Here is a 22,888-nt window from a genome sequence, read left to right as displayed (position 1 = left end):
GCTGTTTTCCCTTGGTTAGAGGTTACTGGCTGCCTTAAAGAAGGCCCATTAGGCTGAAAGGTGTGATCTAAATATTTCAAATAAATAAGCACAGGTATGACTGCAGAGACTACAAAGAAGTGATTTAGTGTTCTTACTTGTGTAAATAAACAAAAGTCCATCTTTTGGTACATGTACAAGGTATGTCGTTTGCACATCTTCGTTTCAGGTTATGCCTTTTGGTTTGATAAAGCTCAGTTTAGTTGTAAACACAATACAGTGGACCCTCCGGATACGAACTTAATTCGTTCCGGGGGTCTGTACGTACCCCAAAAAGTCCGCAATGTGAGGCGCCACTTCTGCGCACGCATGCGGCGCAATAGATCACTTCTGCGCATGTGGCAAAACCCGAAAGTATACACTTCCGGGGTTGCCGCGTTCGCAACCCCAAAGTTACGTTACCCAAAGGTAACGTTACCCGAGGGTCCACTGTATAACTCTGTATTATCAATGTGCATAATTTGTTCAGGAAACATTAAATTTCAAAATGGAAAATCTGGCACCAACAGCATACCATCCATTTTATATTTTAAGAAAAATACCTTTGATAGGAAGCCAACAACTTTGCTTTTAATTTCTTCGGAATTAAGGCACTGGGAAAGTATGGCTTCATGGCTCGTCTCCTTAATACAAAAAACAACAGCACAAAAACAAATAGGGGAGAAGAAGGTTCATGCCCACCACAGCCTGGACAAGAATCAAGCAGATTTGCGGAATTTCTGCTAAACAACTGGAAATGTTCAGCACTATTAGAACTAACAACAAAAGAGCAGGCAGTTTATTATTCAAAGTCAGGTGCTCCCAAATCTTTCTGCCCTGTTTGTCATCCCTTATATCTTATTTAATGTTATTGTTATTTTAAAATTCTAAGCCCTAGTCTTTCCCTGTACCCAAGTATTTTATGAAAGCAGAGCTAGAATTACAACTAAAATACCTATCAGTAGAATTTACTCAATTCCTACTTCAGCTGCTTTTCTCTTCTCTTTAATAACACAAACATCTACAGATCCAGAAAAAACTAATCTGTAATATGTCATTGTGACTTAACACTACTTATATTATCCAGCCAAAGAGAAGCATCTAATCTAAGTACCACTGAATGTGATGGAAGTTAAGCAGTGGTCTGCAAACCCTAGCTTTGCTTACTAGGGGGGGGGGGGGTTTCTCATTTGCCCTGGAACATCGAGAAAGCAAAGGGATAGAAAGTGGAAGAGACTTGAGTTTCTTTTGTTTTTTTAACAACTTCACCAAACCTCAGGAGAACTAAATAAATCCCTGCATTTTCTCTTTCAAGTTGTCCTACTGTTTCTCATTTTCTCCAAACTCCAGAAGACAGTGCATCTTCCTGAAACCATGTGGCAAGGTTTTGGAAGAGTGGTGGACTCTTCTCTCGCTACACTGCAGTTTCAACATGATAAGAGTCAGAGATTTTTGCTGCTTCTTATTTCTCAAAACTGCAGTGCAAATAAGAACTTGAGGGAGGGAATGTGCTACTGGCAGTTCTTTCCACCAGAGGGCCAGCACACTTTCCTTTGGAATCTCTGGATGCCAGGAGCTCAGTTACTTGTAACCAAACTTAGCTGGATCGAGCCCTTTACAGACACCAAGAGTGTTAAGAGTGAGCTTAAAACTGATTAATTTTAGTGCGATCGTGTGCATTTCTCCCCCAAACTGGGAAGCACAGCTGGACTTCATCTTACCTGTGCAAACTGTGTGAATGCCTCTATGGCGTGCTGATGAATCAACCAGCTACTGTTGGCCAGCAAAGAAGAAAACAGGTAGGACAGCTTGGATAAAATCTGCTCCTAACAAGTGAATAATGCAGTTATTTGTATTTTAAGCCTATATATTCGCCTCCTCTCATAATTTCCTGGGAATCATAATTAAAGACAGCCCAGATACCCCGCCGAGAATGACAGTAATGAAAAGCTCATGGCAGCCTTTACTGACAAAACGTTATCTTAAGAATCTTGCAGCAATTTACAGACTGACAATTTTATTTCAGCATATGCATCAGATAGAAGATAAGCACTTAAGCCATAATACATGTCAGTCACTTAAGATACCAAAATATTTTTGTTGGTTTTGCTGCAACAGACTGATACGACTATTCCTCTGGACTCTGCTGACAAATAGACATGTCCAGCCCTCCAAATCAAACCAGCAAAACGTCCCACAACATGCCAAGTCCAGTTGTCACATTGACCCACTGCCATTCAACAAGTCAAGAAAGTGTCTTTAAAATGGAAAAATTCCAAGTAAAAATGCATTTCCAAGCTAAAATAAACTCAGGGGCAAGAACACCACCAAGTCCAGGGATAATGTAATAGTGATACATTTCTACCCCTAGGTAACTATCAAGGAGTCCCTGTACCTTTCATTACCCATGTAGGCTTCCCCTGTAGGCTTTCTAAAAGTAATAGGAACTTGACATTCTCATGATTCATGTACTTTGGGCCTTAGCTACTCAGTGGCCACCACTGAAAAACAGTGTCTCAATGTTCTGGTACTACAGCCATTATTTTCACCCGTAAATGACACCTGCAGAAGGTTAATGAAAGAACAGAATCTTGTTCTAGTGAATTTACCTGGAATTCTGGTGGAATAATGGGAACCCCCATCGAAGAGAGAAAATCTAAGATTGCAGTGAGAACATGATCCGGGGGATTAAGTTGAAGGAGGGAAGTTTGCAGTGTAAGTATCTGCAGGAAGAGAAAACAACGAATAGTGTTGTCACATTTGAAGATTATGATGTAAGCTCTTTTGGTCCATTTCATCCAGTGCATGCAGATGCAGCTATATACACACACATTGGTGGAGTAAGGTTTAGAGTGGTTTAAAATGCAAGAACACAAAGTGACAATTCACATAACCTGGCCTGCATGCAAAAGAAGCACAGTAACCTTTTATAACAGAAATAATAGATTAAACAATCAGCGTAGTAGTGGGACAGGAAAGCTTGTGATTTTAAGTATGATCAGGAAATTCTATTCCACTGACCAACCCTGAAGGCTCCTGGCACTGTTTGCTTCTCCCAAATCCGTCAAGCCTCACCAGAGTAGCATTGTGTATGCACAGGTGCTAAATACAGTGGGCGCTCGGGTTGCAAACGTGATCTGTGCGGGAGGCACATTCGCAACCCGCAACACCGCATCTGCGCACAGGCGGGTCGCAATTTGGTGCTTCTGCGCATGTGCAAAGAATGATTTAGTGCTGCTGCACATGCGCAGACACCCGGAGGTAACCCGTTCCAGTACTTCCGGGTTCGGTGCAGTGCGCAACCCAAAAACACGTAACCTGAAGTGTCTGCAACCCGAGGTATGACTGTATGCTCAACCTCAACTAGATTGGCAAATACACTTCAAATTCTGGTTGCTAGCAGTCATGACTAGCCTTGACAATGGACAGGCCAATAAAGGATGGAAGTGGGGAACATTCAGGCCAGTAGTGTTGTGGCTGCATTGGCCTGGGCAAGAGGTGTGCGCCTCCAAATATAATACACTCTGTTTGAAGGCCCTTAAAATGATGTATGGGGGCAAAACACACTTCCTCCCTCTCACCATACTGTGAACATCTGTGAGTGAAGATGAAGGAGGTTGTTTTGTGAATAAGTTGCAAACCAGCTGTAACTTAATAACTACACCCTATGAAGCAAACTGTAGCTCTGCTTCTTGAGGGCTAGGGTTTCTAAATAGCCAGGAACTAGGATCATGACATTTTTGTACTACTGTGGCTTATGCTTACCAGGATCATTCTCTGGTAGAAAAATGATGATGGATACACCTGTCAAAACTAGCAGTAATCAGCTTTGAAAAGTACCTTGCTAGACATCCATCTGTGTATGCAAGGCAAGTCTGCTCATCACGCTATTTCTTACCTGAATTAGCAGTTGAGGCTCTAATATTTGGATGAAGAACTGCATGAGTCGAAGCACCAAGCTAAAGGTCTGCTGCAGAGAGGGCAGACTGGAGACCTTCATTGGACAAAAAGAGCATATTATAGCCTCACAGTGTCCTCCATTTCTGGCTAGCTAAACTAGGTAAAGATTCACTGCAAAGTGAATGTTTAATGATTCTGCTATGCCCTGCCTCTGTGACGGCAGCATGAAAGGCTGTCTGGCTAAGGAAGTAAGTGTTGTTGATCTTCTCAAACTGACAGAAGGTGCACTCCTCTCACAGACGGAAAGTGTGAAGTCAGCTTCATCTAAATATGAGGACTGATACAAACTACCACAAACTGCTGCCTCCTAGCCCAGTTCCCTTTTAGGGTCTTTGCCAGATGAGAGCAAAGCACAATGTTTGGTGATTGTAGGTACCCAAAGTCTCACACATGATTCATAAGTGCCAACTGCAATTCATATTGAACTGAAGTATTATTAAATTCACCCTGTATATTAAAGCGGAAGCACTTCTTTGCCTGTTTCTATGGCTATATGGTACAAGGCAAAAATAAAGCACCCCCTCCCTCTTTTGGCATACAGTGGTACCTCGCAAGACGAAAAGGTTTTTGGTTTTTTGAGTTGCTTCGCAAGACGATTTTCCCTATGGGCTTGCTTCGCAAGACGGAAACGTCTTGCAAGTTTGTTTCCTTTTTCTTAACACCGTTAATACAGTTGCGACTTGACTTTGAGGAGCAACTCATAGCACGCGGTGTGGTAGCCTTTTTTGAGGTTTTTGAAGACTTTGGTGATTTTTGAAGCTTTTCCAAAACTTTTCCGACACCGTGCTTCGCAAGACGAAAAAATCGCAAGACGAAAAAACTCGCGGAACAAATTAATTTCGTCTTGCGAGTCACCACTGTATAATGGAACTAGTACTATCGCAAGAGTCATCAACACTTTAAATGCTGTCATTTGTATGGCAAGAAAGATGCATATTGGGATGCAACTGCTTGCTCCTGTAACAAAACAAGGTCGTCGTCGTCTTCTCTCTCCTGGAATTCTGCTTTCTCCTCCTATAGCCCTCCCACAAGAGCAGGAAAACTGCAGCTATCTCTGTTCTGACATATTACTGGAAGGGAGAACTAGATGGAGCAGCAGGAAGTGGGAAATGAGAGAATTTACTCACCTGTGTGGCAGGTAGAACTACCAAGAACTGGCCAACAATTCCAACAAGTGCTGTTTGCTGTCCCACCTCTAGTGACTTCCCAGCAGTTTGGCACAAAGACAACAAGGCAGAGAGAGCAGTGTTCTAACAGAGAAGAAAGAGCTGTGAGGAGCTAGGAACACTTCTAGTTGTACTTCTGATCACTAGAAACACCACCCAGATCTGCAAGCATTTAGGCACAGGGACGACTAATCTGTGTCTCTCCAGAAGTGGGACACCTGTCAACCTCAGCTAACCAGTAGTTTGTGGTGGTGGGAGCTTTAGTCCAGCAACATCCAGAGAGCCACAGGTTAACCACCCGTGTTTTAACAGAAAAAGTGTGTCCACTTTCAGGCTTCCGTCTGCAACTACAAAGGCAAGAAAAAAATACATGCATTCTCTCTTTAAAGTGCAAGTCCTGAATCTCAGGAATCTGAAGTCCTGTATCCTTTGCACCAACACTTGATCCCAGTCATGCAACTATTGATAGACCCGGTACAAAAAGTCGCTCTGAAATCATACCATTAGCACAACGATGCAAAAAGTTGGGCTTACTTGTGGGTATCCCCATAACAGAACAATAGAACCAAAGAGGGCAAGAAAATCCACACCAGTAATTCATTCAAGCCTTTCCTTACCACCTGTGGAAGTTCCTCCAGAGACCTTTTGCTGCTCAGCCACTCTTGACATTGTGCAAATCCGGCCACAAAGAGCTCATGAGCAACTTGCTGCCTGAGGGGAGGGATCAGGGCCTGGAGAGAAAGATGCTGCCACAATATCAGGTTCTCTGTTTCTCTGGAAGGAAATTGTTGGGTGAACCTCACCTGCAAGGAGGTAAAGGCAACATTAGAAAGAGCACAGGAGAGTTCATAAACTGTTTCACAAATATAGGAAAATAATAAACTAAACAGAATATCCTTTCTGTGCAATGACAGAGTAAGATGGCAGGCTTGAGGAAAGTATTTCTCCCTCTCAAAGGCAAAGCTTAGACTCTGAAACTATCCCAGCAGCTTCTCCAGTCCCCAACCCAGAATGTGACTTCAGCCACTCTCTTTCCAAGACAGATAATTATTATCATTACTATTATTATTATTATTATTATTATTATTATTATTATTATTATTATTATTATTTATACCGCCCTATACCCAAAGGACTCTGGGCGGTTCACAGAAAACCTTAACAATACCCATAAAATATGTCTACACTTTAATAACAGAACAGACAGACAGGTGCACAACTTCGGTTAGTACTGAGGGAGATTCCTGAAAGATTTAATTGCAAAAAGACTCCACACAATGATTCCTTTGGGCAAAATTCAGATAGTACGGCTCTCACCTAGATGCAGCCAAAATGTTTTCACAGAACACCAGTGTCATACTCTGGCTGTTAAAGCCTGTGTAAGCCTTTTACCATGAGGGAAAACTCTCAATGCCTGGGCTGCACATTCAGTGGAGCAGTTGAAAGGGATACTTTCTGGATGGTAAGATTAATCGTACAAAATGAGTGGAGGCCACTAGAAAGAAACATCTTTGACCACCTTCCTATGCTGAGTGTAATACAGTGGTACCTCGGGTTACATATGCTTCAGGTTACAGACTCCGCTAACCCAGAAATAATACCTCGGGTTAAGAACTTTGCTTCAGGATGAGAACAGAAATCGTGCTCCGGCGGCGTGGCGGCAGCAGGAGGCTCCATTAGCTAAAGTGGTGCTTCAGGTTAAGAACAGTTTCAGGTTAAGAACAGACCTCCGGAACGAATTAAGTACTTAACCCGAGGTACCACTGTATTTGAATAAGCCCTCAAAATTTGTTCCGGTTGTAACAATGCAGGTTGAAACATATGTCTCTTCCCTCACTATACAAAAAGTGCTTAACACCTTGAGTTCCTTGAAGGAAAGATGGGATACAGATGGAATCAATAAATAACATTTTTGGCAGTACTTGCCTGGTGATCAGCAGTCATCAGGAATAGCAGACGCCTTAGCAGGACTCCAAGCAGAGAAACTTGAAAATGCTCCGCAGGACAAGCTTTTATCTGAATAGGGTAAGAAATTATTAGCTCACAAAATTCTAACAATCTAGCAACACCTAAGCATGTTTGTTTGTTTTTTTGTTAAAAGAAAAGAGTTTTGATGCAGAACCTATAACTACACATATACTGGGTCCTATTTTAGGTAACAGCGAGTCCAACGTTACTTACATATTCCTTTTTAACATTACTGATTCTCCACTTGACCACAGCCAGATGTCTGTGTTAACCAAATACCATTTGCACCCATCTGTGTGTCCCTCCTAAACTACTTCACAGAGTAGCCTGTACCACACAAATTATTCTGTTTTACAACAAGCCTAAAATTAGGAATTAATCAAAGTGGCTCCATGTTAGAGTGGCCTATCAAGGCCAGCATTTGTTTGTTAAAACCATCCAGATAGCTCAAACAAATGAGCCAAGCCACATACTAAAGAGGAAGGTAAAAATAAATAAAAAATTAATCCCCCGAAATAGGTAATCAGACCTAGAGAAAAATGCCTATCAAAATGAAGCAAAGCTGAACAACCAAACATCTCCTGAAGAAAGCACCATGAACATATTTAGGCTTGTTTAAAATGATTGGATATGACATGATTCCCAGATTTTATTGTGCTAATGTTTATTTTAAAATAGTGTTGATAATTAATTTTGTATGTATATTTCCTTGGAATTCATGTTTGGCTGAAGAAATGGGGTGGAGTTTTTTCAAAATATATAATGAGAGAATCAAGCTGGCGAAAGAAAGAAAGAAAGAAAGAAAGAAAGAAAGAAAGAGAGAGAGAGAGAGAGAGAGAGAGACTATATAATCACCCCCTAACTTCACTGCATTTTGACTATGTTACATTTTCTGCTCTGCTCAAATACCTCTGCTTATAAACAAACCACGTTCTGCTTACCAAATGTGCTATTATAAATGCATGATGAGCACACAGGTCCGCTCTTCCATACCTGGGAGAAGGAAAAAGAGCAAGATGAACAAGTGAGGCAGCAGGTCTCTCCTTGGGGTGCTAGTCTGTGTTGATCTTGAACTGGGAAGGCCTGCGTTCAAATCCCTGTTTAGTCATGGCACCTATTAGCATAGCTCTTGCAAGTCATTCTCTCTCAGCTTAACAAGTTTACTGTGAGGAGAGAAAAATGCCAAGTATGACACTCTACCTTTCTTGAAGAAAAAGTGGTATCTGTATTTAATAATTTTTTCCCCTTGTCCTTTTGATGAAGGTGTGAGTGTGCAGGCCGCTCCCCGCAAGGCCCTTTCCACCTGGCCTAGGGGGCGGGGCACAGATTCACGCAGCCCTACTGAAGAGGCTCCTCATGAGGCTGGAGGAACATCGCCCGGCTGTTGTTTTATTGATTTAATATGCTGTAAACCGCTTTGAGATTTTTATTAAAAATATAAAGTGGTATCGAAAATAAATAAATATGGGAAAACTTAGCAGTTTAGGTTACAGCTGCCTGTGTTTCAGGATATCCTTTTTCTTACCGGGCAAGGAAGCACCAAACATCCATAGCCAGGAGAGCAGTGATTGTGTTAGAACCAAGTACAGCCTCCAGCAGGGAACATTCCTGAAAGAAAACAGATACACGTATACACAGGCAAAAAAGTTGCTTAGAAAAAAGTTACGGCTGCTGTTTATTGTCATCCCACCAACTAACAAGAACAAACAAAACTGTCCATGGAGGCAAAGGTCAGTTCTGTGTCCAGGGCAGCTGTCTACCAGCTCCATTTTATACCTGCCCACTGTCTCAAGATAAGATCACCAAGGCAACTATCTGTAAATAAACAATAAGCATCCATAAAAATGGCAAAAGTAGTTTCTTTCCAAAATAGGTTTTATCTTAAACAACTGAAAACGCAGTAAAATATACCAGTAGTTCAGTGCTCGAACGTGTTTCTGGTAATCAAGACGTTTCGTTGCTAAAGAGCTTAGTCATCGAGCTGTCAAAATCAATCGTAACGTTACCGTGCTTACAATTGTTTAAGATAAAACGTATTTTGGAAAGAAAGTACATTCGCCATTTTTATGGACGTTTCTTGTTTGTTTACAGATAGTTGCCTTTGCCCCTTGCCAACTCTCCTCCCCACTTCCTTTGCCCCTCAACAAACTCCCTTCCCACTCCCTGTGCAACCACCAACACACCCCTTCGCACAGCTCGAACTTCCAGAAGTGGGGAGGACAAACCCCTCTTTCTCTTATTTCCAGGGTAGAGACTCTTAAGGCGGTGGTGTGGAAGAATGAATGGACAAAGGGAGACTTTCTCCCCCACTCCATGGCAGTGGCAGCAAAGACGGAAAGGCAGGAGAAGACCACCCTGGACTGATCCTCTGTAGCTAGTCTGTGGCAGCTACATAAACCGAGGTCATCTTAAGATTTTATATGGTAAGATATGCAGTGGAGAAGAATGACTTATATTGGAAATCCACCAGGGGCTTCAAGTCAGCAGATGGGGCTTGTCGTACAATACTTCTCCTTACCAGTAGATGGAAATGCGAAACCGAGAGGGATGTGATAAAGGCACACAAATGGACACAGACATAGTGGTAAAAGGTGACGAGATCCTCAGCTTGCCCTGTCCCCATTGCTGCTGGCAAACTAACAGGAAGAAAAAGCTCTCCAGGACACTGCTGAAGACTGAGGAAGAGGGCTGCAAACAAGGAGACTCTGCAGAGAAATGGAGAACATCAGGATTACTCCTACCTAAGGCTAACTCTTTGCAGCAATCCAACATGCATCACTAAAACGAATAATATAGAGACAGTGCAGCCCTAAATTGTGCTGGGTGGATTTTATGCTGCTAGATTTCCAGATGCTGCAAAAGTCTACAATCAATGAAACAGAAATAAGCATCTTAAATCTAGCAAGAGCTATCCAGAATCTTTGTACAGTCAACTGACATTACTGAGGAAATTATACAGTGGTGCCCCGCAAGACGAATGCCTCGCAAGACGGAAAACCCGCTAGACAAAAGGGTTTTCCGTTTTGGAGGTGCTTTGCAAAACGAATTTCCTATGGGCTTGCTTCGCAAGACGAAAATGTCTTGCGAGCTCCTGCAGGGTTTTTTTCCTCCCCCCCCCCTTTTCCCCAAGCCGCTAAGCCGCTTATCAGCTGATCCGCTAAGCCGCTTATCAGCTGATCCGCTAAGCCACTTATCAGCTGATCCGCTAAGCCGCTAAACAGCTGATCCGCTAAGCCGCTTATCAGCTGATCCACTAAGTCGCTTAACAGCTGATCGCTAAGCCGCTTATCAGCTGATCCGCTAAGCCGCTTAACAGCTGATCCGCTAAGCCGCTAATCAGCTGATCCACTAAGCCGCTTATCAGCTGATCCACTAAGCCCGCTAAGCCGCTAATAGTGCTAATCTGCTAAGCCGCTAATGGGCTTGCTTCGCAAGACGAAAAAAACCGCAAGACGAAGAGAATCGCGTGGTACATGACCCCAGTCAAGCTTGCAAAAATTTACCACTTGTCTGATAATAAATGCTGGAAATGTAAAGAGACTGAAGGTACATTCTTTCACCTTTGGTGGACATGCCCAAGGATTAAGGCTTTCTGGGAAATGATATATAATGAAATGAAAAAGGTATTTAAGTATACCTTCTTGAAGAAACCAGAGGCTTTTCTCCTGGGTATGGTCGGCCAATTGGTGTCAAAGAAGGATAGAACATTCTTTATGTATGCTACAACAGCAGCAAGAATACTTATTGCAAAGTATTGGAAGACACAAGATCTACCCACCGTGGAAGAATGGCAGATGAAGGTGATAGACTATATGGGACTGGCAGAAATGACCGGCAGAATCCGTGACCAGGGAAGAGAGACGGCGGAAGAAGATAGGAAGAAATTTAAATACTATCTCAGGAAACATTGCAAAATTACTGAATGTTAGAAGGATGTGGATCTTAGAAACTAAGGGGTTTTCAGCTGTAATGATTAAGTAAAAAGAAAAGAAAGGTAAAAATTAAACAGAAATTAAGGGAGAGGATTTGCTGAACTAATGAATTAGAACTTGGAATACAGAAAGGGGAGGTACGAGGAGGTTGGGGAAGTAAGTTATAAGAAAATAAGGGAGGGAAAGTATACTTGTTTTGTTTGTGTTTTGTTTGTATTATTGTTTTTCTTTGTGTATAACTTTTGAAACTTTAATAAATATCCTTAAAAAAAGAGAGAGAGAGAATCGCGGAACGGATTCTTTTCGTCTTGCGAGGCACCACTGTATTTAGAATTAATCATGCTGACCTTCACTAAACCCTTCATTCAATACAACACATCTTTTTATAAAACATGTTCAAAACAACCTGGGGATGCAGCTTGGCAACATCAAGTATGCTAATCACAAAAACGCTTACCCATTAATATAAATCTACTACAGCAGCAATGAATTACCTGGGAATCTCCTCTGGTAACTGACTTCCAGTGTTCCAAAGAGCCTGCACATCTTGGGGCTGGGATGGCAACTTGTCCATTACAGAAAGCAGAAGATGACATTGTGGAAAATGCAGCTCAGGAGAGAGATCTGTAGTCATAATTTTTTTAAAAAGAAAAAACCTTTTTTAAGTTAAAACTTTTAAAGCAAGCTTACATGTATATGGCGCTCTCATGTCTGAATAAATCTAGAAATCTACAACCATGTACTTAAAACTCATTTGTCTTTGTAATTTTTATCTATTTTATTTATTTAACTTTATATATTGCTTATATACTGCTTGATTGTAACAAAACCTCAAAGCAGCTTGCAAAAAGCATTAAACAATAACATCATCAGTAAAAATAGTTAAAAACAACTGTTCAAAACGAATGAAAACCAACAATAAGCTAAAATGAATTCTAACATATGGAAGACTGCACATGTTTGGAAAGGTTTGCCAAAACAAAAATGTCTTCATCAGGTGCCAAAGAAGAATACAGTGAAGGCAGCTGCCTGATGTTAACAGGCAGGGAGTTCCGAAGTGAGTGCTGCCACACTAAAAGATCAATCTCTTACAAGTGCCAAACAAGTATTGTGGGGCACCTGGCTTATAACTAAACAAAAAAAAATGTTACTAAGAGAAATTAAGCCTTTAATAAGAATACAAAATTCTACACATGAAAAAGAAAGATTAGCTTTAAAAATCAGAATGGTAAGAATATTCTAAAGTCATGAAATGAATATAATGATGACGATGATGGTAATAATAATAATGTTTATGACCTGAAAAAAAGCTGAGTTACCAATAAGTAACTTTGGTCTGATTGTACATTTTCAAAACAAATTGGTATATAGTATTGCCACAGTGGAATTTTATTATTCTTGCAGCCGACTAATGGGAAGAAATGCCTGGCTTGCAGGGCCCATCAGAATCCTCCACCCAGTTCTCTGCTGCAAGGAGAATGCAGTACTAACATCGTCAGGGCCTTTAAACTTACCTGAAATTTTACTTAACGCCACTTCTAGGAAAGGCCTAAAAGAGAGCAGGTGGGGTATGAGAGAGTCCAGCGTCACGAGGAATTCCCTGGCTATTTCATCCTGATGAGGCTTAGAAATCGCTGGAGCATAAAGACTTGGAGGAAATTTGCTGTCAGGAAAGAATACAAAATGCCTCATGTATCACTTGTACTCTGAAGAGCACTAAACATGGATTCCTAAGGCTCAATAGAATACAGAAACTCTTGGAGCCAAGACAAGGCACACTTTAATTATGTTCATATTGTATTGGAGTGACATTCATTTAAGAGCTGTTCAACAGTGGGAACAGCATCCCTTAGGTCCGAGGTGGTGGACTCTCCTTCCTTGAGGTTTTAAAGCAGAGGTTGGATGGCCATCTGTCATGGATGCTTTAGCTGAGATTCCTGTATCGCAGGGGCTTGGACTAGATGACCCTCGGGTCCCTTCCAACACTACGATTCTATGTGACACTGTGTGGCACATACCTTGATACAGAAGGAAATGGGGCTGTTGCAGATACATGCCAGGACATCAGTCTTCAGTCATCATGATTTTGGAACCCACTGTTTGCAAACTGCCATACCAGGAAGGCAGCTTTCAAATTACTTCCAAGCTCAGGCACAGAAAACACTAATGACATAATGGAAGGTTGCAAAAAAAATAATAATAAATCAAATTAATTATCGGGTACCGCTTACCTGTATATTTGAAGGTATGTCTGATGTAGCTGACAGCAGGAATCTGCCAGGAATGGAGTGAACTCCTGTAAAGCCAACCATTTAAAATACTTTTAAAATTTAATGATATATAATTATATCTCCACTGCCTTTTATTCCCTTGTATAAGCTGAAACTTTGCATCATTCTAGATAAATGAGATAATATATTATTATACTTTAGTAATTTTATCTGTATCTTTATTGTAGGTTCAGACCTTTTGTGGAATTAATGTTGCAATTTGTTAAATATCCTTTTTAGCTGCACTTTACATACAATTCTTGCAAGTAAGTACAGCCTTTAAACAATCTAGGAGCAAAATTCAATTTTTTTACCCCTGCAGCTCATGTATATTTTATACTATAATATATATATATTTGGCTCTGTATGCACATGCAAGGATACTAAGCAAGACAACTTACTTGAAATAAAAGGCTACAATCTGAGACACACATTACTTTTGAGTATAGGAATGTGCTGTAAAGCTACAAACCTATCTATACACATCTGGAAGTCCCTCTAAGCAGAGTGGAACTTTGTTCAAATGATAATACACAATAGTACAAGACTTACTGTTACTGTATAGGCTACAATTCTGTACTCACTTTTGGGGTGTAAACACTTTTGAATTCAATTGGATTTACTTCTGAATGGACATTTATAGGATGCACTGTTGTGCTTAACCCCAGAAGTGATATACAGTACCCCTCTTTTGGTTGTTTTTTACCTGGAAAAGCAGCCTTTAATTCAGTCTCATTGCTCAGCTTTAAGACACTAGTGTGGACTAATGTGTTTGTATGAAATACAGATCTCCTTTTAAGTTAATACGTTTTTAAAAGAGATGTTTGCTTTAATTAAAAAATCAAAATAAATTAATTTAAGAATTAAAACTCTGTTTTACGAAGTTTAAAATCAAATTTTATCCACTCTTCTAAGTAGGGTGGGTCAGGTTAAAGTTACTAAACCCAGGGCAAAACAGATAACCTTAAACAAAACAAAACATTTATTCAGGAAAAAAGGAAGCATAGCATGGAATATAACACAAAAATACTATGCTGACTTAATTAAACTCTTAACAACTACAGATGGAGAATGCAATCACAGCAAATACTTGTGATTTAAGAACCAAATAAATTCCTAAAACATTTCAGATAAATGCTAAAACTTTCTGCAAAACACCAAAAACAATCTGCTCTTCCAGCAGATGCATCTAAGGAGGAAACACAACCTAAGGAAATTTGGTTCAGATATCGTTAGTGAACCATTTTATTTGTCTGTGGTACAAGGGCTGTTACAAAACATGGGAACAGTACAAGTACCTACAATAAAAAATGGGTAGCAAATCTAAATTCCCTCTGGGAAAAACACCATTTGTGATTCTCTACGTCAAGTGATGTTCTTCTCAAAGCATTTGCAAATTGACACAAAGGACGTAGGGGTGAAAAAGGAAGATGTTCACTGACTTATTAGAAAGAGACTTCTATAACTGCAGACTTGAAGAGTTGTGCAATTTGTACAATACAAAGAGGACAGATATGACAAACTGGAAAGGTATCCTTATTTAGACACAGCTTTGAGCACAAACTTCATGGCCAAGTAGAGTCTGTAGTTAACAATGTTGAATGTAGTATATAGACAGCACAAATTTAACCACAAATTAAGCCCTACATGACAAGTAATGATTCTGATGAATACGGATGGAATATTGTCAATTACTTTTTATATATGCTACCACATTTTCCAAGTTAGACAGAATATTTTATAGCAAAGCAATTAAGGCATATTTAAGTCAAACATATATTTTGCATCAGAGTGAACCCAGTTTCTATCTCTCACCTTGGTGTAGTGCACCAGGGAATTGGCCAAGAATCTACACAGCTTGACTGTCCTTTGGAACAACTTGCAATCAATGCTCTCCTATTTGAAAGGGAAGAAATCAGATCTCAAATGGACAGCATTCAACAGTGTTTTAGAAAACTTATACCAGAAATGCCTCACCTCCCTGCCCTATCCCCCTCCCCAGCACTGAAAGGCCAGTCCAGTGAGGTAACATTCTGGCTATTTTATTCCCTGGCCTATGCACATACTGTAATGGAAGTTCAACATACTCAAGAGAGAGGCGGGGAAACCTGTTTATACATAGAAGCTATGGTACAATTGCCAATAAATTTATTTTAGCTGCATGCATAAATTGAGACGTGTCCTTGGGAATTCTGAAAAACAGTTAATTTGGCTTTTTGATGTTTTACTCGCCTTCCATTTTCAGGCCTGCACAACAGATCCTATACCAGTGCTTACTCGACACAATTGGCTTCCATCCAGGAATCCCCCCAGCTATGACTATCAAATTTTCTCATCAAGCTCAGGATAAATTAGTGCACTGGAGAACAGCAACAAGCTGTGCGTGGCCCATTAAAGTGACAGTCTACATGATGCTCACCATTAGGGGAGCAAGTGTTCCTTAACTCCTGAGATAGAGATGTCTGAAGAGGTTTTTGTCCATCCCCGCCATTTACTAAAAAGTGGTCAAAAGGAAAGCTAGGATTCTATGGTTCTAAATAGTTTGAGTGCTGCCCAAACATAACCTACGCTTGTGGCCTGTCTAAAGCTCTCAGAAGTTCACGTCCTTGCAACTTTAACCACAATACTATGGAAGTCAACTTCATCCCAAGGCCAATATGCCTAAAAGTCATATTCACCTCTGTTCCAGACCGCTTCATCTGCTCAGCCAGCTGCAAACAAGACTGGAAAGAAAACAGGATATCCTCACAAAGGCCACTGAGTATATCGGAATGCTTCAAGCTGTTCTTTATCAGAGATTTGTGCTTGAGACTTTGCCTGCAAGAGACAAAGGTGCGACAATTCTCAAATTGTCAACAGGCTATTAGAACCATCACACACACACCCCAGTCACTCTCATTAACTCAGATGGTGAGTACCAACTGAAACAGAGTCAACAAAAGGGGCAGCCCCACCCCTAAATCAGTAGCCAAGAATGTTGAGAATCCGTTGGGGGGAAATCAGAAATGGAAATGGAGTGCTGTGGAGGAGGTTGTGGCTGGCTGGCACAGTGGCGGGCCCTACTTCTGTTGAAAGGACTCCTGTTAGAAGTTACAAATGGGGAATGGATAACACGTGGCAACTCCACAGGTAAACAGGTGCAATCTTCACAGGTAAACTTGTCCCAAGTTGTTAAGGGCTTTACAGTCATACCTTAGGTTGCAAACGTGATCCGTGAGGGAGGCACGTTCGCAACCCGCAGCGTTCGCAACCCGCAGTGCCGCATCTGTGCATGTGTGACGCGATTTGGCACTTTTGCACATGCGCATGACGCCATTTTGTGCTTCTGAGCATGCGCCAAAACCCAGAAGTAACCCGTTCTGGTACTTCCAGGTTCAGCGCGGTCAATACAGTAACCTGAAAACACACAGCCCGCAGCATTCGCAACCCGAGGTATGACTGTATATACTTGGCCCAACAGCAAATCAGCAACCAGCGCAGACATCTGAGCCCAGGTGTTACATACTAACAGGTTTCACTCCTGTCAGCAATCGTGCTGCAGCATTCTGTACTAACTGCAGCTTCCAGCTCAAGAGCAAGGGAAGCCCCACACCAGTACCATGAAATACCATGGCAAGGCTTTACCACTCCAAGAATGGCTGTAGCTGTCAAACCAACTGTAGTTGTTAAGAGGCACTTCCAGCCACCGAGGCTACCTGAGCCACCAGTGACAGAGCTGGATCCGGAAACAACCCCTGACTGCAAACCTGCTCCTTTGCAGGGGGAGTGCAACCCCATCCAGGGTAGGCAATTCACTAATTTCTCAAACATGGGAACTACTCGCCCACGGTGACTCCACCTTGCTATGATTCAAGCTTAGCTTGTTTTCCCTTACCCATCTCACCACTGCATTCAAGCAATGCAATGGCCCAGAACTCTGACGTATTTTTTAATTAAGTATTTAAATCTAAATGATTCATTCCTTCTCAGATTTTAAAGCCATGGTCTCAGTGTAGACTGTAAATGAGATATTTTGGGGCTTAATAGCCATTTAGTGCGATCATGTACCTTTTAACTAATTTCAAACTAAAAATTCATTTTTATTATATTGATCCATTCTGACCTATTGGTTCTATTTCCGCAGAGCATTCTGCACAATGGAGGAGCTGGTGTCAGTCCAAATCTGAGTCCATATTATGTCTAACAAACTAAATTAGATACAGATTTTTCAATATCACAATTTGATGCAGCGCTCATATAATCTATTTAGATTATATAACAGATAACATTAATAAAAACATACCTGATTATGAACTTCCATGTGTTTGCATGAAGTGCATGATCTATGCTGGAAATAGCAGAACAGATCTCCAGCAAAGTATGAACAGCTGTAGAGCAAAGGACAAAAAGTAAATGCAAGGTAAGTTCAGCATATAACATAGCGAACCGTTCAATACAATGAAGATCATTCAATACAACAAAGACCACCATTTCCCTATGTTCACAACAGTAGTTAAGTGATAGCTGCACTTTTAATTGCCTTCATCTCACATTTAGCCCTGAATTTGAGAAGCGGATCATCCTGGACTGATGAGGAACACCAATTTTAACAGAAGGGAACAGGTACGTGCTAGGAGTTTATACATTTGGGAGAGTGGTCTGCTTTAAAGTGCATGGTTTGCATACACACCTGATGCTATAATCGCTATACTGTCTTCAGCAGCACAAGAGTTCACGGATACCATCTCAAGCAGTTCCATAAACTGCTTTTGCAAAGCATAGGCCGCCTTAAACAGAGACTGGAGTAAATCTGAAAACAAGTGGAGACACTCACTGTACAACGACTCACTATTCTGTAGCAAAATAAAAAAACGGAGAGAAAGCGAACACATAGCATAGATCAGTGGTGGAAGTAATTAATTCACGACCCAGATCATTTCTCTATTCATATTATCCATAGCTGCTAAGCACTAAATACAAGATCTCACTACATGCTATACAAGATGTACTCCAGAATTTATCCCAGATAAAACAACAAAGTTTCTTGTGACACCTTACAGGCAAACAAATGTATTACTATGGCATAATATACATTTTGGGGGTTTTTTTCCCTGCAGCATACTAATACCAGAGGTTTTCCCCTCTGAAAATTATCCTTAAAAAGTATGAGTGCATATCAGGATAGTATTTATTGAACAAAACTGTATTCAGGCTTTATCAGTATCAATTTCAATAGAAACAAACACTGGGGAATTGTTTGCACCAAGTTACTAATTCTCTAATATCCTTGTGATACCCTGTGAGAATACAGTTGGCAGTTATCTAAAGGGTTGTTTTCCATTGGGAGCACAAGGCTATCAGGTTAGGTTATGGCTCCTCAACCTGGTGGCAGAAGGCAGGGCAAACATTTTGGGAAGCAGGCAGCTCCCCAAATCTAGTTCGCAGACTTGCCAAGCTTGAACAGGTGACAGGACTCGACTTCATACTTACAGAACAAGCAAAAGAGAAAAAGCAAGCATTGGAAAGGCCTATTTAAGAAGGTTCAGATTTGCAGATACTAGAAACGGAGTATCGAGCTCTAATTTAGGCTTCACTTGTTCAGTCTCAATCTTGAAAGGACTCCAATTTATCTTTCCAAAATTGAAAATTACCTAGTTGTCCTTTCAAATTAAATCTTCCCTCGTCTAATGTAGAGGCCAATTGTCAGGTTTTATGTGATAAAATCTGTTTGTATTGGTCTCATGTTTCCAAGCAAATATCTATTAACTCAGTTGGTTATAGTGTGGTGCTGACAATGTCAAGGTTGCGGGTTCGATCCCCATATAGGACAGCTGCATATTCCTGCATTGCAGGGGGTTGAACTACATGATCCTACATGGTCCTTTCCAACTCTACAATTCTATGTTTCTGTTATGTGAGACACACAATATTTCTGTCGCTTCCACTTACCGATAGTAGGCTTCTAATATCGGTTTTGACAAAATATTCCTGTGTTGGCCTGTTATAGCTCTCCTTCGGCTTGTCCCATTGCATTAACAATACTAATTGTGCTGCATCATCAAAATATTGACTTATTTAAGAAATACCCAACCCCCTTCATTATTTTTATCTACTTTTCCAACTTTTCTGGCTACTTTGGGTTTTTTGTCTTTCCCTATAAACTTACCTTTTGCCATTCTTTTTTATAACTGAATTCAATCTAGAGATAAGCAGGTTTTGTAATAGAAATAGGATGATGGGAAGGTATGTTCATTTTTATTATGTTAATTCTTCCTAATAATGAATGATTTGCCTTTTCCCAATTTTTCAGATCTTTCTGAACCAAGTTTTGGCAGAGTGTGATAGTTAAATTACAAATATTACATACTTATTGAACTATTTATATTGTAAACCACCCTGTGATCTTCAGATGAAGAGCGGTATAGAAATTTAATTAATAGTACTAACTATGAAGTTCACCAACCTTGCAGTGTACAAATGTGTTCTTGATTACATGAAGAATGGAAGAGGGAAGACTGTAGACGTGTTCCAAGGGCACAACATCCTGTACAGTACAGATGTGGCGCACAGACCCTGTTAATGCTTCCAACACATGCACCAAAGTCTGTACGACAAAAATATTATTACTGTAAGCATCAATGGAGGTTATATAAACAACAATTCAACACAAATCAGAAGTATTAAAGATGCCAAAACTGGCTTCTTTCCGGCCACTGCAACCAGCTTTTCAAAATGTTTGAAAAACTGGCCTGGCTTAAGCTCAGCAATGAAGTGGCTATGGCATTGCAGCCTGCCTTAATACAGTGGTACCTCGGTTTAAGAACAGTCCAGTTTAAGAACGATTTGGTTTACAAATGCCGCAAAATCAGAAATAGTGTCTTGATTTGAGACGCGGGTGGCCCTGTGGTCTAAACCACTGAGCCTCTTGGGCTTGCTGATCAGGAGGTGGGCAGTTCAAATCCCTGTGACAGGGTGAGCTCCCATTGCTTGGTCCCAGCTCCTGCTAAGCTAGCAGTTCAAAAGCACCCCAAAAGGTGCAAGTAGATAAATAGGTACCGCTCTGGCAGGAAGGTAAATGGCGTTTCCGTGTGCTGCTCTGGTTTCGGTGTTCCATTGTGCCAGAAGCGGCTTAGTTATGCTGGCCATATGACCCAGAAAAACTGTCTGTGGACAAACGCCGGCTCCCTTGGCCTGTAAAGCGAGATGACCACTGCAACCCCAGAATCGTTCGCGACTGGACTTAACTGTCAGGGGTCCTTAACCTTTACCTTTTTACCTCGATCTAAGAACGGAATCCGAATGGTGGAAGGGCACCGGTGGCAGGAGGCCTCATTAGGGAAAGCACACCTCGGTTTAAGAACGGTTTGGTTTAAGAATGGACTTCCTGAACGGATTAAGTTCGTAAACCGAGGTACCACTGTACTATTGCTGCCACAAATCCAAAGAGATGGAGGGGAGGGGAGGCAAGTCACACTGTGTCCACCCCTGCTTGTTGGTTTCATTTCACCACGGACACTCCTCTTCCTCTACATGGCAATTGTGACAGCAGTAGAATGCTTTTAAATTTCTCCTGAAAGTCAATAATGAGGGAGAGAGGCAACAGTGAGGGCAATCCAAAAACAGAACCACAACAGAGAAGGCTCTGCCAATGCCGGAGGCAGCCCCCTGCTGTGGCACCACCAACAAGGTCTTACCTGCTGGTTGTAGGGTCCAAGATGGTTGATAATGGGGGAGGTATTCAGGTCCCAAGCTACTCAGGGCTTTGTCTTAATACCCTGAAATGGGCCTAATAGCTCACAGGCAGCCTGTGCAGTACTTTCAGGAACAGTGGCACATGTTTCTATTAGGCTCCATTTAAAAGTCTAGCAGCCACATTGTGCACTAGCTGCAGCCTCCAAATCGTCTTTAACCGCAGCTCCATTACAGTATTCCAGGTGGGAGGTCATCAGGGCATGGATAACTGAAGTCGAGCTATCCTGGTTCAGACACGGTCATTGCTGACAAATCTGCCTAAGCTGGGCATAAGCACTTCCAGCCACAGAAGTCACTTGGGACTAGACTAACAAGTTGGAATCCAAGGATATTCCAAAACTACAAACATATTCTTTCAGTGGAGTGCAACCCTTTCCAGAGCAGGTCTTACACCTAATTCCTGGACCTGGGTAACACCACCCCACAGTACCTCTGTCTTATCAGAATTCAGCCTCAGTATATTGGCTCATATCCAGTCCATCACTGCTTCCAGACACCAGTCTTCACAGCCTCTCCTGATTCCAATGGAATGGAGAGAGAGAGAGCTATCTGCCATCAGTATACTGATGGTACCAAGTTGCAAATCCCCAGATGACAGCTGCTAGTGGTTTCATATAAACGTTAAATAGCATAGGAGACAACAGAGACCCTTAAGGGACCCCGCAGCCCCAAAGCCATGGACCTCGCAACAATCTCCTAGTACTGCTTTCTGATAGTGACTCTGCAGGTAGCAGCTGAATCAATGAAATACAGTACCTCCAACTCCTACCCTCTTGAATCACTCCAGGACACCAGGGTCAATGGGGGCAAAAGTCATTGAGAGGTTAAGGTAAGCAATCACAGCAACCAAGGATATTTCAGTGCCAAAATCAGGTCTGAAACCAGACTGCAATGGATCTAGATAATCTGCTTCCTCCAGGCATACTTGCAGGTGGCTGGCCACCACCCTCTCAATCACCTTGCCCAGGAAGGGGATATTGGGGACTGAAGGGTAGTTTCCTAAAACCTCTGGATTCAGGAGGGATCCACCACTGCTAACTCCCTCTCATAGTGAGACATTAATCACTCCCTGGACCCATCCAGCCAATCCCCTCCTACTGGATTTTACCAGACATGATGGGCAGGGATCAAGACGCTTGGGAGTCTCACTGTTGCAGGTGCTGCTGACATCCTTGGGCCACAACAACTGGAACTGATCCCATAAACTGAAATCTGACCATGCTCTAGGGATCTCCAACAAACCTGAACCAGTTGTAGCATCAAGTTCAACCTTTGTACGATAGAATCAAACATATGCTCACAAATCCTCAAATGATTTACCATGCATATGCTGGTATACTCCCTCCCAAAATACTGCCAACAATGTGGAATATATATATATAATAGGTATCATTCCTGCTGTTAGTTCTAATTCCAGTAGATTTACCTGCAGATGGTTTCTTAATGTTTCACGTAACTCTGCATTGTGGCTTGTTACACTTGTGGCTTGGTGGGATAATTCATATATCAAAAGATCAAATAATTGTACTGTCTGTTAGGAAAAAAATAGACTTCAATTAAAATAATATCTACAGAAAACCCAGTATTGGTGTTCTAAATATAAAATGCAACCAAATTGCACAGTATTGTCATATGTTGGGATGGTTATTATTAACTTTGATGGCTTTTAGGAAGTACAAGAAGAAATCTGGGAGTACAGTGTGATTAGCCATGGCAGTCAAATACAGAACCTCCATTTAAAGAGATAACAGACAACCCTGGAAATATCCAAATTCACAATGCCTTGCAAATCTTCTGAGATAACTGAGCATATTTTCAATCTTGGTTAATTCTTCTTTTTCCA

General features: G+C 41.3%; 1 protein-coding gene across 2 annotated transcripts in view; it reads right to left on the bottom strand.

The window, feature by feature from the left end:
• The window catches only part of FIRRM (FIGNL1 interacting regulator of recombination and mitosis), a 35,310-nt gene that overhangs the window by 8,011 nt on the left and 4,411 nt on the right, over positions 1 to 22,888 (bottom strand). Inside the window, exons 4-22 of one of the 2 annotated variants that reach the window (XM_077928293.1) lie at positions 22,472 to 22,576; positions 19,757 to 19,897; positions 17,984 to 18,146; positions 17,597 to 17,681; positions 15,993 to 16,131; positions 15,130 to 15,210; positions 13,276 to 13,340; positions 12,559 to 12,707; positions 11,539 to 11,668; positions 9,631 to 9,817; positions 8,638 to 8,720; positions 8,054 to 8,105; positions 7,071 to 7,160; positions 5,762 to 5,947; positions 5,106 to 5,228; positions 3,917 to 4,012; positions 2,628 to 2,741; positions 1,740 to 1,844; positions 582 to 662 (exon numbers count right to left, since the gene is read on the bottom strand). In XM_077928293.1, coding sequence (XP_077784419.1) covers positions 582 to 662; positions 1,740 to 1,844; positions 2,628 to 2,741; positions 3,917 to 4,012; positions 5,106 to 5,228; positions 5,762 to 5,947; positions 7,071 to 7,160; positions 8,054 to 8,105; positions 8,638 to 8,720; positions 9,631 to 9,817; positions 11,539 to 11,668; positions 12,559 to 12,707; positions 13,276 to 13,340; positions 15,130 to 15,210; positions 15,993 to 16,131; positions 17,597 to 17,681; positions 17,984 to 18,146; positions 19,757 to 19,897; positions 22,472 to 22,576 — 2,175 coding nt within the window. Of the gene's footprint in view, positions 1 to 581; positions 663 to 1,739; positions 1,845 to 2,627; positions 2,742 to 3,916; positions 4,013 to 5,105; positions 5,229 to 5,761; positions 5,948 to 7,070; positions 7,161 to 8,053; positions 8,106 to 8,637; positions 8,721 to 9,630; positions 9,818 to 11,538; positions 11,669 to 12,558; positions 12,708 to 13,275; positions 13,341 to 15,129; positions 15,211 to 15,992; positions 16,132 to 17,596; positions 17,682 to 17,983; positions 18,147 to 19,756; positions 19,898 to 22,471; positions 22,577 to 22,888 lie in introns of those variants that run through there. The other variant, XM_077928294.1, reaches the window with a different exon arrangement.

The sequence above is a fragment of the Podarcis muralis genome, chromosome 5, assembly GCF_964188315.1.
Source record: "Podarcis muralis chromosome 5, rPodMur119.hap1.1, whole genome shotgun sequence".
Taxonomy (NCBI): domain Eukaryota; kingdom Metazoa; phylum Chordata; class Lepidosauria; order Squamata; family Lacertidae; genus Podarcis; species Podarcis muralis.
This window is presented reverse-complemented; position numbering and strand designations above follow the sequence as displayed.